The sequence below is a fragment of the Dipodomys merriami genome, unplaced genomic scaffold (genome assembly GCF_024711535.1).
Source record: "Dipodomys merriami isolate MVZ:Mamm:240054 unplaced genomic scaffold, mDipMer1.0.p SCAF_129, whole genome shotgun sequence".
In the NCBI taxonomy this organism is placed as follows: Eukaryota; Metazoa; Chordata; class Mammalia; order Rodentia; family Heteromyidae; genus Dipodomys; species Dipodomys merriami.
In genome coordinates this window covers 1,661,532-1,675,035 of record NW_027202593.1, presented here as the reverse complement: position 1 = coordinate 1,675,035, position 13,504 = coordinate 1,661,532, and the positions used below count along the sequence as shown (strand labels likewise).

The 13,504-nt window shown below is 48.7% G+C and overlaps 1 protein-coding gene across 3 annotated transcripts in view; it reads right to left on the bottom strand.

Annotated features, from left to right (window-relative positions):
* Positions 1-1,366: 1,366 nt before the first annotated feature.
* The window catches only part of LOC138824440 (ubiquitin-associated and SH3 domain-containing protein B), a 77,155-nt gene continuing 65,017 nt past the window's right edge, over positions 1,367-13,504 (bottom strand). For all 3 annotated transcript variants that reach the window (XM_070018294.1, XM_070018292.1, XM_070018293.1), the window contains 7 exons: positions 12,599-12,719; positions 10,738-10,860; positions 9,747-9,839; positions 8,487-8,631; positions 7,787-7,893; positions 6,018-6,127; positions 1,367-4,900 (listed from right to left, as the gene is read on the bottom strand). In XM_070018294.1, coding sequence (XP_069874395.1) covers positions 4,763-4,900; positions 6,018-6,127; positions 7,787-7,893; positions 8,487-8,631; positions 9,747-9,839; positions 10,738-10,860; positions 12,599-12,719 — 837 coding nt within the window. In that variant the 3' untranslated portion in view covers positions 1,367-4,762. The remainder of the gene's footprint in view (positions 4,901-6,017; positions 6,128-7,786; positions 7,894-8,486; positions 8,632-9,746; positions 9,840-10,737; positions 10,861-12,598; positions 12,720-13,504) is intronic.

The following is a 13,504-nucleotide window of genomic DNA, read 5'->3' as shown; positions in this document are numbered from 1 at the left end:
GAGCTGCAAGGGGGAGGGGCCGGCTCTCAGCCAGAAAAGCACAGTTACAGGGAGTGCACAAGGCATTTGGCAATACAGTTAGGTGTGCTCACTTGCTTTTTCTTTTCTTCTTTTCTTCTCTTTTTTTGTCAGTCATGGGGCTTGAACTCTGGGCTTGGGTGCTGTCCCTCAGCTCTTCAGCTCAAGGCGAGCGCTCTACCTCTTGAGCCACAGCGCCACTTCTGGTTTTCTAGTGGTTTATTGGAGATAAGAGTCTCACGGACTTTTCTGCGCAGGCTGGCTTTGAACCATGATCCTCAGATTTCAGCCTCCTCAGTAGCTAAGATTACAGGTGTGAGCCACCGGCACATGCTGCTTTTTCTTTTTCAAAAAATATAATTATAACCCTTTTGTTCCAAATAAATACACCCCCATCACATAAAGATACAGCCATTTAACAAATGAGATAGAAAACAACATTCCATCCCCAAATAGCAGGTTTCAAATGGCCTTTGCTGAACGGACAGGCTATGGGATGCAGCGTCCATCTCCATACCAAAGACCAGAGCAGTACGTATTTGTCTTGACACACAGTCTGTGAATAGCTGAAGTCAATCAGCTCCAACATTCCCTTAAAAAAAAAAAAAAACAGCAATGCTGGGATTTGACCTCAGGACTTTGTACTTGCTAGGCAGGTTCTCTGTCACTTGAGTCATGCATGCCCTTAGCCCTTCTTGCTTTAGTCATTTGTTTTAGGCAGGGTACTGGCTTTCTGGCCTAGACCTTGCTCCTCTTCCTCCTCCTCCTGTGTAGCTAGGATGACAGCACAGGCCACGGCATGAGGCTGTGGCTGTTGTTGAGATGTGGGTCTTAGAGAAGTTTCTGCCCAGGATGGCCTCCAACAGCATTCCTCCCAGCCTCTGCCTCCCAAGTAGCTAAGGTTAGACATGTGCTATCATGCTCAGCTTAAAATTCTCATGTTTGTGTAATGGCAGATACGTGATACTGGGTAAAATATTTCAAAGAACGGACTACACATTCAGTTGGACTACTCAGCATTACAACTTTAAGCCTAGACACATTAAATGGAGTGTTGCACATATTTAAAAATCAAGTTATTTCCTCTGAAGTTAGACGCTCTTTTCCCTTGAATTTTCATGATAGGCAATCACCTTCCTTGATATGTTGATGTATGAAAGGGAAGTAGGTCCAATCTTAATTCTATTCTTAAGAATGAAAAACATCGGCCCTGGATGCTGAATTGCTCCCACCCTCGCAGCCCCTTCCCCTCCCAGACCAACGTGTCACCTTTCTCTCACATGTGCAGGATTACAATTTAAATGCAAATTGCTGGTGCAGTCCCAGCACGGTCCCCCCCCCCCCCCACAGCTGCCTGCTCACAGTAAGCAGAGGCTCATCTGTATTCTGCCACACGCATTACTTCAACTCAAAAGAGCGATTCATCACTGCCTAGAGACAAAACCCTGGTGTCGTCCAGTATCCAGGTTGGGGAGGAATGTCTTATTTGACCCCATCGGGAGGCTTTCTGCAAAAGCAAGGAGGGCTGGGAGCTTCTCTTCCTGTAGCTAGCCAGTCAGGGAGTTTCCCAGAGGCACTAGGTATTTGCAGTGAGAGACTTCATTCTGATTATGAATCCAGTGAGGTGGGGCACAGAACATCTATGGTCACCTGACACAGACAGGGAGACAGTCTACATGCGTCCTGACACCACCCACAAGAAGAAAACCAACAGCCACCTGCCAAATGGATGCCAGGTGGCATAGATTTTATTTTTATTAATTTTTTTTGGCAAATCTATCTTTTAAATATAAGGTTACTTGAAAATAATTCTTTGGTTATAGTAGAATTAAAATAAAAAGTAGAAAGGCCTCCAAACCTCTTACTACAGGATGAAAAATACCCTTGCTTTCAGCCACAGGATGGCCACCCAACCAGTGATTCAGATTCAATGAATCTAAATGTAAAGGAAGGAACACTGGGACCTGAACTCCAGGCAGGGCAGAGCAGGAACGGATTCCTGGCTCTCAGGCATGGTGGTGGAGAAGCCTGGGGAAACGAATGGCCCCAATGCATTAAAATGTGTCTTTGGAGGGAGAGTCATGACACTGGAAAGTACAGAAAACCAAGTCCCACTGGTCTGTGGCAGGGCACTGGAGCTTGGTGGGGAATACTCAGAGAAGAAGGAAGCAGGTGCAGACTTGGGATCCCAGGTTGAAGTTTCATTTCACCTGGTATATTTCAAATAGCTTAGAGGGGGAGGGGAGAAGGAGAGGGAGAGGGAGAGGGGAGAGAGGGGAGAGAGGGAGGGAGAGGGAGAGGGAGAGGGGGAGGGAGAGAATTTCCTCTGTATAAACCATTTGAGCTGCTTTCCTTCCTCCTCCCCTCCCTTTTTTCCTGTACTTCCCTCTATATATCATTTGATGTAATTAGACTCGGATCATCTTAAACATCAGGTTGTAATGTCATATAGTTTTTTGTGATATGAAATCTGTTATCATAGTTGTCTTTTCTTATTACACATTGATTCAACATGATTTCCCAGCTAGAGTGCACATTCAATTTTCTAAGTAAGTGAATGTGCACGGAGATTGTAAAGTCAGGTCACACCATGCAGTTGCTCTGATAAGCCATTTGGATAAGTCAAGCTGAGGAGCAAACTTGTTTTTCCTTTCCTGCTTTGTACTCAGGGCTTTCCACCTAAGTGATTCAGGAACTAAAGTCAGAGCTTTGCCTCTTTTGGTTCCTATAGCCTAGGGCTCTGTCCTTCTTGCACTAAGGACCCAGGAGTGTAGCCCAGCCAATTGGCTTCGTTTGCCAGGCCATCAGTGGACTGAGACAATGGGGAGGAACAAGCAGTTAACCTATGCTGAACCTGATTTTGTAGAAGTCTACACACAACACATTCCTACATATCTTCAAGGAAATCTGCCAAGTGTGTAAGCCCAGGACAATGCATGCGAATCGAACACACATTATCTGACCAGACAGTGGGTTCACATTGACACCAACACCAGAGGAATGAATGGTGGGGACAATCTCTTGGCTGCACTGTGGTGTCCCTGTGGGTGACTTTCACAGGAGGACTTGCCTCCCAGAGACAGGAGCAAGCCAGCACAGCACATGGTTACTTGTCTATCCAGCAATTGGATGCAGCTTGTGCAATGCTAGAAGAAGTCACAGCTGCTGCCCTAACATGTAAAACTCATGACATGTTTCTGAAAGTGGTTTCAAAAAAAAGACAAGCATCATCTCAGTCGTGCAGATTAGTCTCCGTAGACCTTTAACTTTCTCTTCTTCCTAGAGATCAGATTATGATCTCACACACAAGCACAGCTCTCTGTTCTAGCCCATAGGTTTGCCACTTCTGGGTTTTAAAAAATCTTCATGTGGAAAAAAAGAACAACAAACCTTCGTGTGGCTCCGACATAAATAGATTTGTTTTACACCAATGCTGCCTGGAAAGGGCTGGGTGTCATTGTGCCAGTGACTATCACAGCAGACCACTGCCGAGGGCCCACACGGCCAGCTAGCCAGACTATTAAATAGACATTGATAACGGACGTTTTGGTTTGATTGTCATTTATTGTCCTTTTAAATAATCCTCCTTCTAAATACAGGAAGTGGGGACCATGGGTAAGGATAGAATGTGGCCCTCCAGTTCTGTCAAGTGCTCCTACCTCCTATCTACTTTAAATTATCACAGACAAACAAGACAAAAGGAGGACAGCCAAAGTACAGTGTGGTCACAACTGTGGCTGCTGACATTAGCTCCCTGACGTCACGTCACTGGTGTCCCTGGAGGAGTTGGTGCTTTCACGGGTACTGCGTGACGGCTCCTGTGTACTGTGTGTACCACAGCCTGACCCTGGTATGTGTTAGAGAAGCATTTGTATTGCATGGAGCGAGCGTCTGGATGATTCCCGCATGGTGCTGTCCCCGCCTCCTCTCAGAGCACCCTCATCACCAATCAGGTAGCACTGTGGGCAGTTGAGGGGTCAAAGACCGGCCAATCATGGTGATGCAGAGGGGCTAATGCTCACTGGCTTATATGGTGGAGAGGTCTAATTCGCAATAGATTTTGCAGATTTTCTGCACCTACCAGTGAAGATGTCATCTGTACCTTGCCAGCCTCCTGAGTAACTAAAAATGCCTCTGGGGAGCCAAAGGGCTTTCTCTCTCCATTTCACAGAGAGAAGCAAGAAGGACCAGCTGATCTGGGAAAGGTGTGTTGGTACCAGGGTCAATGTCGAGTCCTTAGCAGGTGTCTTGAGCCAGCAGGCTGACTCAGGAACATTCTGCTGTCTGGAGTCTACTGCAGGTAGGATTTGATGCACAACCTAAAGACAACGGTGTAGGCTACAAGCATCTCCCAGCTTGGCTTTGCCTAATTTGAAGACAATGGCGATCAGAAGAAAACCCCATCCCCACAGTGTGGATTCTGGACCTGGTCAGCTCCCGCTCCCGCCCTGTGGAGAAGGGGGACAGCTCCCATGGGGAGGGGTGAGACTCCGAAGCCATGCATAGCTGCAAGGAGGAAGGCAGCCTGTGCTGTAACAGGGACCCCAGTTTAGGAAGACAATTCTCCAACGGTCTGTTGGCTAGGCAAGCGTCCAGGATTTCCCCCTGAAGCATGTCTTTCTCTCATGTACAGAGTCTCAGGAGAACCTTAAGCGTGAAAGAGAATATGCTAAATGATTTGGGTGACGGAACACTCCAAACACGCTTTTCCACGGAGTTTCTGCTCTTCCGACCGCGAGTGGCTTTACTCCTGCAGCAGGGTCTCTCTCCAGTTGAACCCCCCAGTCGGTCCATGGGTCAGGGGAAGGATGGGGGGGTCTGTGAGCTGCCATATTCCAGTTTCTCCCAATTCTTCACAAGAACAAAAGCCTAGGTATGGAATCTGAAGGCAGAGCAGTAAGGAAATAAAACACAGAAGACACAAGGTTAATACTTTCCTTTCATCTAGACTCAAAGACACCTGGGTGGCCCAGAGAAGCCAAGAGAAACATCACCTTATAACCCTTATCAAAAATGAAGAGCGGTCTCTTAGAGACACATCCCCTTCCAAAGTCAGTGACAACTGATAGAAGTGATAAATTAGGGGCAAGACGATTTGTCTTCATTAGAAGGATCCATCCACGTGAGCTCTCCTACTTGAAGTAATTGTCACAGATTGCTGTGTTCAGGGCGGGGAAGATGGAGTTAACATCCACACAGGGCTCCCCCTCTGCAGGGGGCATCCTCAGACCCCCCCTGCCCTCGTGGGTGCCTGCAACCTGAGCGAGCACTAAAGCCTCTGGACATTGTCCACCCTGTCTTTACATACCCATGAGCGATCATGTCTAAATTAGGCACAGCAAGAGATGGATAAAAAGGTAGGTAAAGATAGAGCAATTATAATAATGTGTTATGACAAAACATTATGGAGAATGTGGTCCCTCTCTCGGTATCTTACTGCATTATGCTGTATTTTCAGATTTTAGTTGACCTAATGACAGAACTCAAAGCTGCAGAGGAGGAGGGACGGCTGCAATGCTAACACAGCGATTCCATGCCAAGTTCAAAAGGCACCTCAAAGATTTCTGAAATTTTCCTTGGACACAATGGGAAAGATCGATCAATCCGTCTTTTAAAATGGAGTCACTCTTACGCTCATTGTAGGCACTGCTTCCCATGGCTGGCTGGCTCGGACTGCGCATCAGCCTCAGCTTTCAGCGGTGTCTGACTGACCTCTGCTCCTCCACTCCAACGTCCCTCACGGCTCCTCATTCCTGGCTACTCCCACAAGTCTTGGCCCCTAGAAGCCGGCACGAATGCCAACACATGCCTTTCTCTTACTCCAGGCTTAACGAAGTGCCTTACACAGGGCACCATCCAATAGGTCTTGCTCAAGTCAATCGGTAAATGACGCTCAGCTCAACAGAAATAGGCACAGCAGAGAAATTAGCTCTCCACCATTCACCGAACTGTGCGGAATGGCTAGGAACCACGACTGAACAAATAGGAGCGTGAATCACCTTTCGGACCATTTGCACGAAGTCCTTGGAGTTCTGAGGTGACAGGCCCTGCAGCTGGCAGGTGCAGGCTTCAAGGGAAGAGGCGTGGGCCACAATCAGGATGTTATTCCCTGGGGACAAAGGCAGGGATGAGAAGACACAGGCTTGGTAAGTGACGGAAGCCACATGCTCCACCATGGAATACACATTTTCAAAAAGAAGACAATGTGCCCAAGCAATATTCTGGAAACTCTTCCTTATTGTATGGTAGACTCAGCTTCCTTCTTTTTTTCTTTAGGAAAGAAAATCAACCTTTTAGTCTTCGGATAATTATATCCAAAACAAAGAAACAATAAAGGTTTCAGGGAGGGGGAAAACTATCATTCAAATTGGATCACCGTACATTAGGAACACTTATTAAAATACCACACTGAAGCATTGTGTTGATTATTTCATTGTGTTAATAATATGTACAACTATACTATATCAATTAAATATTCTTAAGGGGTTGGGTTATATCTTTAGTGACAGAGCATTGCCAAACTTACATAATGCCCCATCAATGGAAAGAAAAGAAAAAAGGAAGAAAGGAAAGAAGAAAGAAGGAAGGAAGAAGGAAAGAAAGAAGGAAGGAAGGAAAAAGAGGGAAGAAAGAAAATAATTATAACTTGCAGGTTTACACACACACACACACACACACACACACACACACACACACACACACACACACACACACACACACACACACACACACACACACACACACACACACACACACACCCCTCTTTAGCTATTCTCCTGAATGGTAATCTTGCATAACAATAGTGCACCACCAAAACCAAGAACTAGGCTATGGTAGAATTCACTCAGCATCTTCAGATCTCAGCAGGCTTCATGCATGGCCTCATACACACGCTTGTGTAACTAGAGTTAGGACTCAGGAGGCTGAGATCTGAGGTTGGCAGTCTGAAGCCAGCCTAGGCAAGAAAGTCCGTGAGACTCTCAGCACCCATTAAGCGACCAACAGCTAGAAATAGAGAGATGGTTCAAGTGGTAGGGTGCCAGTCTTGAGAGGAAAAACCTAAAGGACAGTGTCCAGGCCCCGAGTTCAAGCCCCAGGACAGGCACGCACACACACACAAGACACAGCTCGGGTTCCATATCCAAGGCACTCCCAGGGCTGTGAGCACTGGAGACTCCTGGTGAGTAGAACATATTGGCTCATGTTTATCTAAATGGTAATAAGCAGGAATTTTCCATTCACTGTGGCTCAGTGCCGCCCCAAATCCTAGTCTTTGCTCCTTTGTTTCTCTGACTGGGTTAACTTAAAATCTATGGTGACTCATAGGGCCAATGTATCATTCGCTGCTTGAGATTAAATTTTGGAAAATACAACAGCAGACAATCTGGATCCCTACCCATCCCTGCTCTTGGCAGCAGGAACTCAGCGTGTGTGAGATGTCCAGGCTTTGGGGTCAACTGTAGGCCGTCAGTGCTATCCCAGAGGACTTCTGGGAACTGCCATACAGGCGTGAAGTGACTGTAATGCAACCTGAGCTATTCAGTGGACTAACGAAGTCGACCAAGGTCCCCAGACTACATGTTGGGCACCCACCCCGAATATTACAAGCTCGTTGTGAGAAGATGCTGGAGAGAGTCTGGGAATCAAGCTCTATTTTTTTTTTTTAAAGCAAGTTTGTCCAAGCATGTTCAAGCATCTCGAATGGCCTCCACCAGGATGGAGAAAGGCCCACGTGTTTCAAGAGGAACTCCAAAATAATGCCACCTACCTTTGCTTTTACATTCGCTGATGATCTCCTTTGTGACTTGGAAGCTTCTACTAATGTACGTGTCATAGGATTCTGAAACCACTAATTTGCTGATTGGAATATGAGGTCTGCAAGAGACACAAAACAGGAGATGAAGAGACTTCACTCCTGAGGCAAAGCAACAGGCTTTGTCAGAACGCTTCCTGCCAAGGCCTGTTCCCAGCTACCACATTACCTAGTTCCCCATTTTCCTGGAAAGGAGAGGGGGACATGGAGAGTCTCCAGGACTTTTCTGCCTGGGGTGGATTTCAAATCATTAATGGGCACCAGTGGTTCACACCTATAATCCTAGCTACTCAGGAGGCAGTTCAAAGCCAGTCTGGGTGGAAGAATCTGAGCGACTATGACCTCCAGTTAACCTAGCAAAAAGCCAGAAACAGAGGTGTGGTTCAAGTGGTAGAGCACTGGCTTTGAGTGAAAAGGTCAAGCTTGCTAGGCCCCAAGTTTACATCCCAGTACTAGCACCATTAAGAAAAGAAAAGAAGAAGAAGAAAAAAAAGCCTAAGCCTGCAGAGAGCACCCGTGGCCCTCAGCGGGCTTGGTCATCTGGGCCGGGCGACCGTGCTTGCGTGTGTACATGTGTGTGTGTGCATGTGTGCGTGTGCGTGTGTGTGTGTGTGTGTGTGTACAGTGTTCCTCGCTGGCCTCATGTGGCCATTACCTGTAGGTTGTATCAACGCTTAGACTGGCAGCAGCTAGCTCGGAGGGAGGAATCCACGCAGGCAAGCTGTTCCCAGGAACCCACTTGGTCCACTCGAACAAGCCAGGCTCAACCCGGATCTTCAAGTGATTGTCTTGTTGTAAACCTTAGAAGCAAAATGAAACCAAGAGAACGGAACTATCTTATGTCCTTGGTAGAAAAACAAATTATAGACCAAATGTCTTTTTAAAAAATCCCAGTCAGTTTTTCTCTTCCCATTAGATTCTCTATACAGCTGTCCAAGTGCAGACATGTGGGTTTGGACAAGGGGCATCTTTTCTATGTTTGTCCACACATGAGCTTAAAAATGCCCTGGCCACACCTCTGCAAGGGATGCTGGTGACAAATGGGAGAAATCCTGCAAGTCAGCACACACACACACACTTCGTCCACCGCTGGGGCGGTTCTGCGTCCTGTGGGGGTCACCAAAAGACTTAGGCATTTGTCCCCTGAGCCTTCACTACTGTCCGATCACTTCCATTGGATTGGAATGTCATGTCAATCATTCACTTCATCAGAAATCCTAATGCTGAGTATTTCTAAGCTCTTCTTTTTTAATGTAGTGTGACCACACAGGTAGGATCTGGCAGCAAAGGGAGGGTTTGCTTAAGGCTACAGAACTGAGTCAAGTGCACTGTCAAATTATTTATGGGTTTATCTACAGCTGGCTCATTTGTTTGTCTGGCTCAAGTACATAGCCCATCTCTCTCTCTCTCTCTCTTAAAATTTTCTTCTCAGCAAAGTGCTCATGGATCCCTGCTGTGCAAACCTGTGGGGAATTTAGGGTTCACGTGGAATATCTTTAGAGCCTTGGTGCTTTTCAAGTCTTTCCAAGTCACTAAGGAGACTGGAATGAGGAAGGCTGTAGATTCACAGGGGCCCTGTGGCTGCTGTGAGCCAGGGAATCTATGCAGATAAGGGATGGGTCATGGCTCTCTAAGATGTAGGTATTCTGCAATCCCACAACTCATCCACGATGGCTTCAACTCCTCAGGCAGAAAGATGCTTAGTCATACTTCCTTTTATCTGTCATGTTGACAGAGTATGATTGTGTGATCTGTGTAAGTTAGGTCATCTTGTAAAAGAAATCTTGCTTAATAATTCCAGATTCAGAGCTCTCCCTGGTGACTACCCCCCGCCCTGCCCCCCCCCCCCCCCCCCCCCCCCCGCCATGAGCACTCATGCCCGGAGAGGGAGGGCTGAGCTGCTGACTTGCGTCACCTTTCAGGATGTTGTAGGCAGTCTGGACACAGCGCAGGGAAGGGGAGCAGTACACGTGATCGATCACCGTGTTGCTTTCCAGCAAGGCTTCACCTGCCAAGGAAAGTCAAAGGGAAATCAGCCGGACAGACTCGCAAGGGAAATCAGTAGACAGACTTGCGTGGCCTCTGTGGGCATTCAAGCAGACTTCTTGCTTCAGGTCCCACCTCACCTCTCTTTGCTTGTCTCTCTGGTCTTGCAGGGTGCTGTGTATATACGCGTTCACGCGCACGCATGTGTGCACATGCACACGCTCCCTGAAATATTTTTATTTTTTATTTTTTTTTGGGTCTGGTCGTGGGCCTAAACTCTGGGCCTGGGCGCTGTCCCTCAGCTCTTCAGCTCAAGGCTAGCGCTCTACCACCTGAGCCACAGCACCACTTCCAGCTTTTTTCTTTTTGCTTATGTGGTGCTGAGGAATCGAGCCCAGGGCCTCATGCGTGCAAGGCAAGCACTCTACCACTGAGCCACCTTCCCCGAACTGTTTTTAATGGGTGAGGGCTTATGCTTGTACCTCCAGCACCTAATGAAATAGCTTGCACAAAGTAAGTGATTTGAGTATCTTTCAATGGCTAAGCAGCAAAATGCCTCATCTCTGCATGGCCGGATGGAACAGGTGTGTGAGGAATGGAGATCTCTGGAGCAGCTTTTGTGAACTCAGTGCTCATGAGGCCTCTTCCTCCTTACCCTGGCGGATGCCGCTGTCTTGATCTGCTAGAAGCTGACCTGTGTGCCGCCCCAGAGATATAAGCCAACCAGGCCTGAGCTTGCCGGTCACATTCACCACTAAGTGTGCTAACTGCTGACTGCAGCCCACCTCCAGTGGCTGCGGGATTGATATCCTCCGTCTAGAAACGTTACAGAAGGCCCGGGAAGTATGCAGGCATGGCCAGGGCACCAGTCTCTCCACATAGGGGTCAGGAAACGCCAGCAGTCACTCCAGAATGCTTACCCACGAGTCGGGCTTGCATGCATCCAAACACAGTGATCGGGGCGTCCTTCTCATAGTCCCGGAAACCTCCGCTGCGCTGCGGTAAGCTGTGAGGCATGTTCAGGTTGGTGCGAATGTAGCGGCCTAGAAAAATAAGGCCACACAAAGCTCCCACGAGTCCCTCATCCCCCCCTCCCCCCTTATTGGTCCGGACTCCTCCCCCTCCTTCCCAGCCAGAGAGGCTGAATTTGGGCTCCCTGGAGCAGATGGAAAATGCTGCATCTGACATTCTTTCTTCAGTTGATGGACTCAGAATCTGCTCTTCCTTCTGTGCACGGAAGTGTCTGGTGCTAGTTTCTAAGTGAAACAGCAGCCAGCCACTCTGAAGGAGGTGGGGTTTTCTGACAGGCAAAGCCTCCTTGTGTTAAGATGACACTCCAATGAAAATGGAGCCTCTTTGGTCCCTAGTGCCCTCAGGTTACAGAGTGTGGACAAAAATACTCATCTCTTCCCTAAAACTCAAGACAAACAAGGACTTAAAAACTACAGGCAGGGTTGGGAAGGTGGCTCAGTGGTAGCATGCTTGCCTAGCATGCATGAAACCCTGAGTTTGATTCCTCAGTGCCACATACACAGAAAAAGCCGGAAGTGGCACTGTGGCTCAAGTGGTAGAGCTCTAGCCTTGAGCTGAAGAGCTGAGGGACAGCGCCCAGGCCCTGAGTTCAAGCCCCACAACTGACAAAACAAAAACAAAAATAAAAACAAAAAAACTATAGGCAGTAGCCAGGTGTTAATGGATCACACTGGTAATCCTAGCTGCTCAGGAGGCTGAGATCTGAGGATCGCAGTTTGAAGCTGGCCTGGACAGGAAAGTCTCCAAGACTCTTACTTCCAATAAACTACTGAAAACAGCTGGATGTGGCAATGTGGCCCAAGTGACAGAGAGCTAGCCTTGAGCCAAAGAAGCTCAGGGACAGAGCCTCAGACCTGAGTTCAAGTCCCAGGACTGGCAAAAAAAGAAAAAGAAAAAGAAAAAGGAATGAATGAAGGAAGGAAGGAAGGAAGGAAGGAAGGATGGGAGGGAGGGAGGGAGAGAGAGAAAAAAGAAATCACTGGCATTTTCTAATAGTCACCCAAACCCATAAATGACTGGATGTAGGTAAATGTAGCTTGACTCTGCCCCCTGGGGGCCGTAGCGAGCCACAGGGCAGAGCAGGGTAGCCAGCGACAGGGCTGACTAGGGCAGTCCTCTCACAGAATCCCCCAACTCCCCTGCCCCAGTGGATGTTGGAAACCACACACAGAACCAGCCCTGTACGTACAGGGTTCTCCCCCTGTGCAAAGGTACCTAATGCGGAGCTGAACTCAACAGTCAGGCATAGTAAGAGCTCGACAGCAGCAAGAAGAGCACAACAGGATGACAAGACATTCTGTAGTGACACACCGTCACGTGCTGTCTCAAACAAGGCGTCTTATTTAGACTTCTTTTGAGGATGTGAAGTGCTACAGAGCCTGTGCTGAGGAAGAGCCACAGAGGTGTGGCCGTGGACCTGTCTGGCCACCATGTCAGGGTTCCTTGAGTCCCATGCACGTGGGACACTGTGACGGAAGACCTGACGACCAACGTGGCCGTGGCGATGAGCAGGTGTGAGGTGCACCGTGTGGATAACACCGGACGTGGCCGGACAGCTTGGCCTTTCATGACTCAGAATGGTTCCTATAAGGCCCGAAGGGTTTACTTGTGCGATTTCTTTCCCGAGATGCTTAGGCTGTGGTTGACTGTGGGCCACGGAAGGCCCAGGGACTGAAATCGTGGCTGAGGGAGGGGTGGGGGCAGGGCCTGGCTGAGGGGGGTGATGGGTGGGCCTGGCTGAGTTCCCACCTTTGGCATCAAAGCACTGGGACAGCCAGTACTTCCCAAACACCACGTCCATCCGCTCCCCGTGCCGACACACGAAGAGGCATCGCTTCTGGGGGCCGGGCTGGCTGTTCACTCTCAGGGGCTGCGGAGAAAAAAAAAGACGTGGTCAGGACACACGGCCCAGTGAGACACCTCCGGACCGGGAGGGGAGCTCAGAGAGAAAGGTTCCTGCCAACAAGACCCCGGCCAGTCTTGAAGTTGGGTGGCCTGTGTATAAAACGGGAAGAAAAACATCCCATAGACCTCGCGGGTGATTTGGAGGCTCTAAGGAGATTCGTGACAGTGCTCTGTGGAAGCCCCACGGTCATCATCGTGGTGCTGCCTTCCGTGGTAGCAGCCACGAATGCAACGCGGGTGGTGGTTCAGAGGCCAGCTTGCTGCGGTGAGTTGAGACAGTTATCTGGTGAGACAACGTTCTCCAGCAGGGCACGGTGATTTTCTATGGCCACTTCTGCCACCTGCCCATTTCTAACGTCTGCTGGTGGCCACAGGGTCTTTTGGAAAGAAAAAGTCGTAACTGAATGGCCGTTTTATATTCCACACCGCCTGCAATAGCAGCGGAGCTCTGATTTGCATATGCTAATCGCCACTCGGTCTGGCCTCCGACTCTGTACACAATGGTTGTTTCTAGAAAGGGTTCAGGGTGAGGGAGACTAAGGATTATGGTTTCTGCAGCTGCTGGTGGAACCCGGTAGTTGTTTCTACATCCTTCTTTCTGGCAACGTCGTCAATACCATTGTCTTGGCTGCCAAGTCCTTGCTGGCCGCGCTCTCCGTGGGCTGCTAACTGCTCGGCCACAGCTAACGGTGCACTGGTGTTCTGCCCTTTCTCCCTAGTCCGGATTCAAACCCTGGGGCCCAGCCCAAG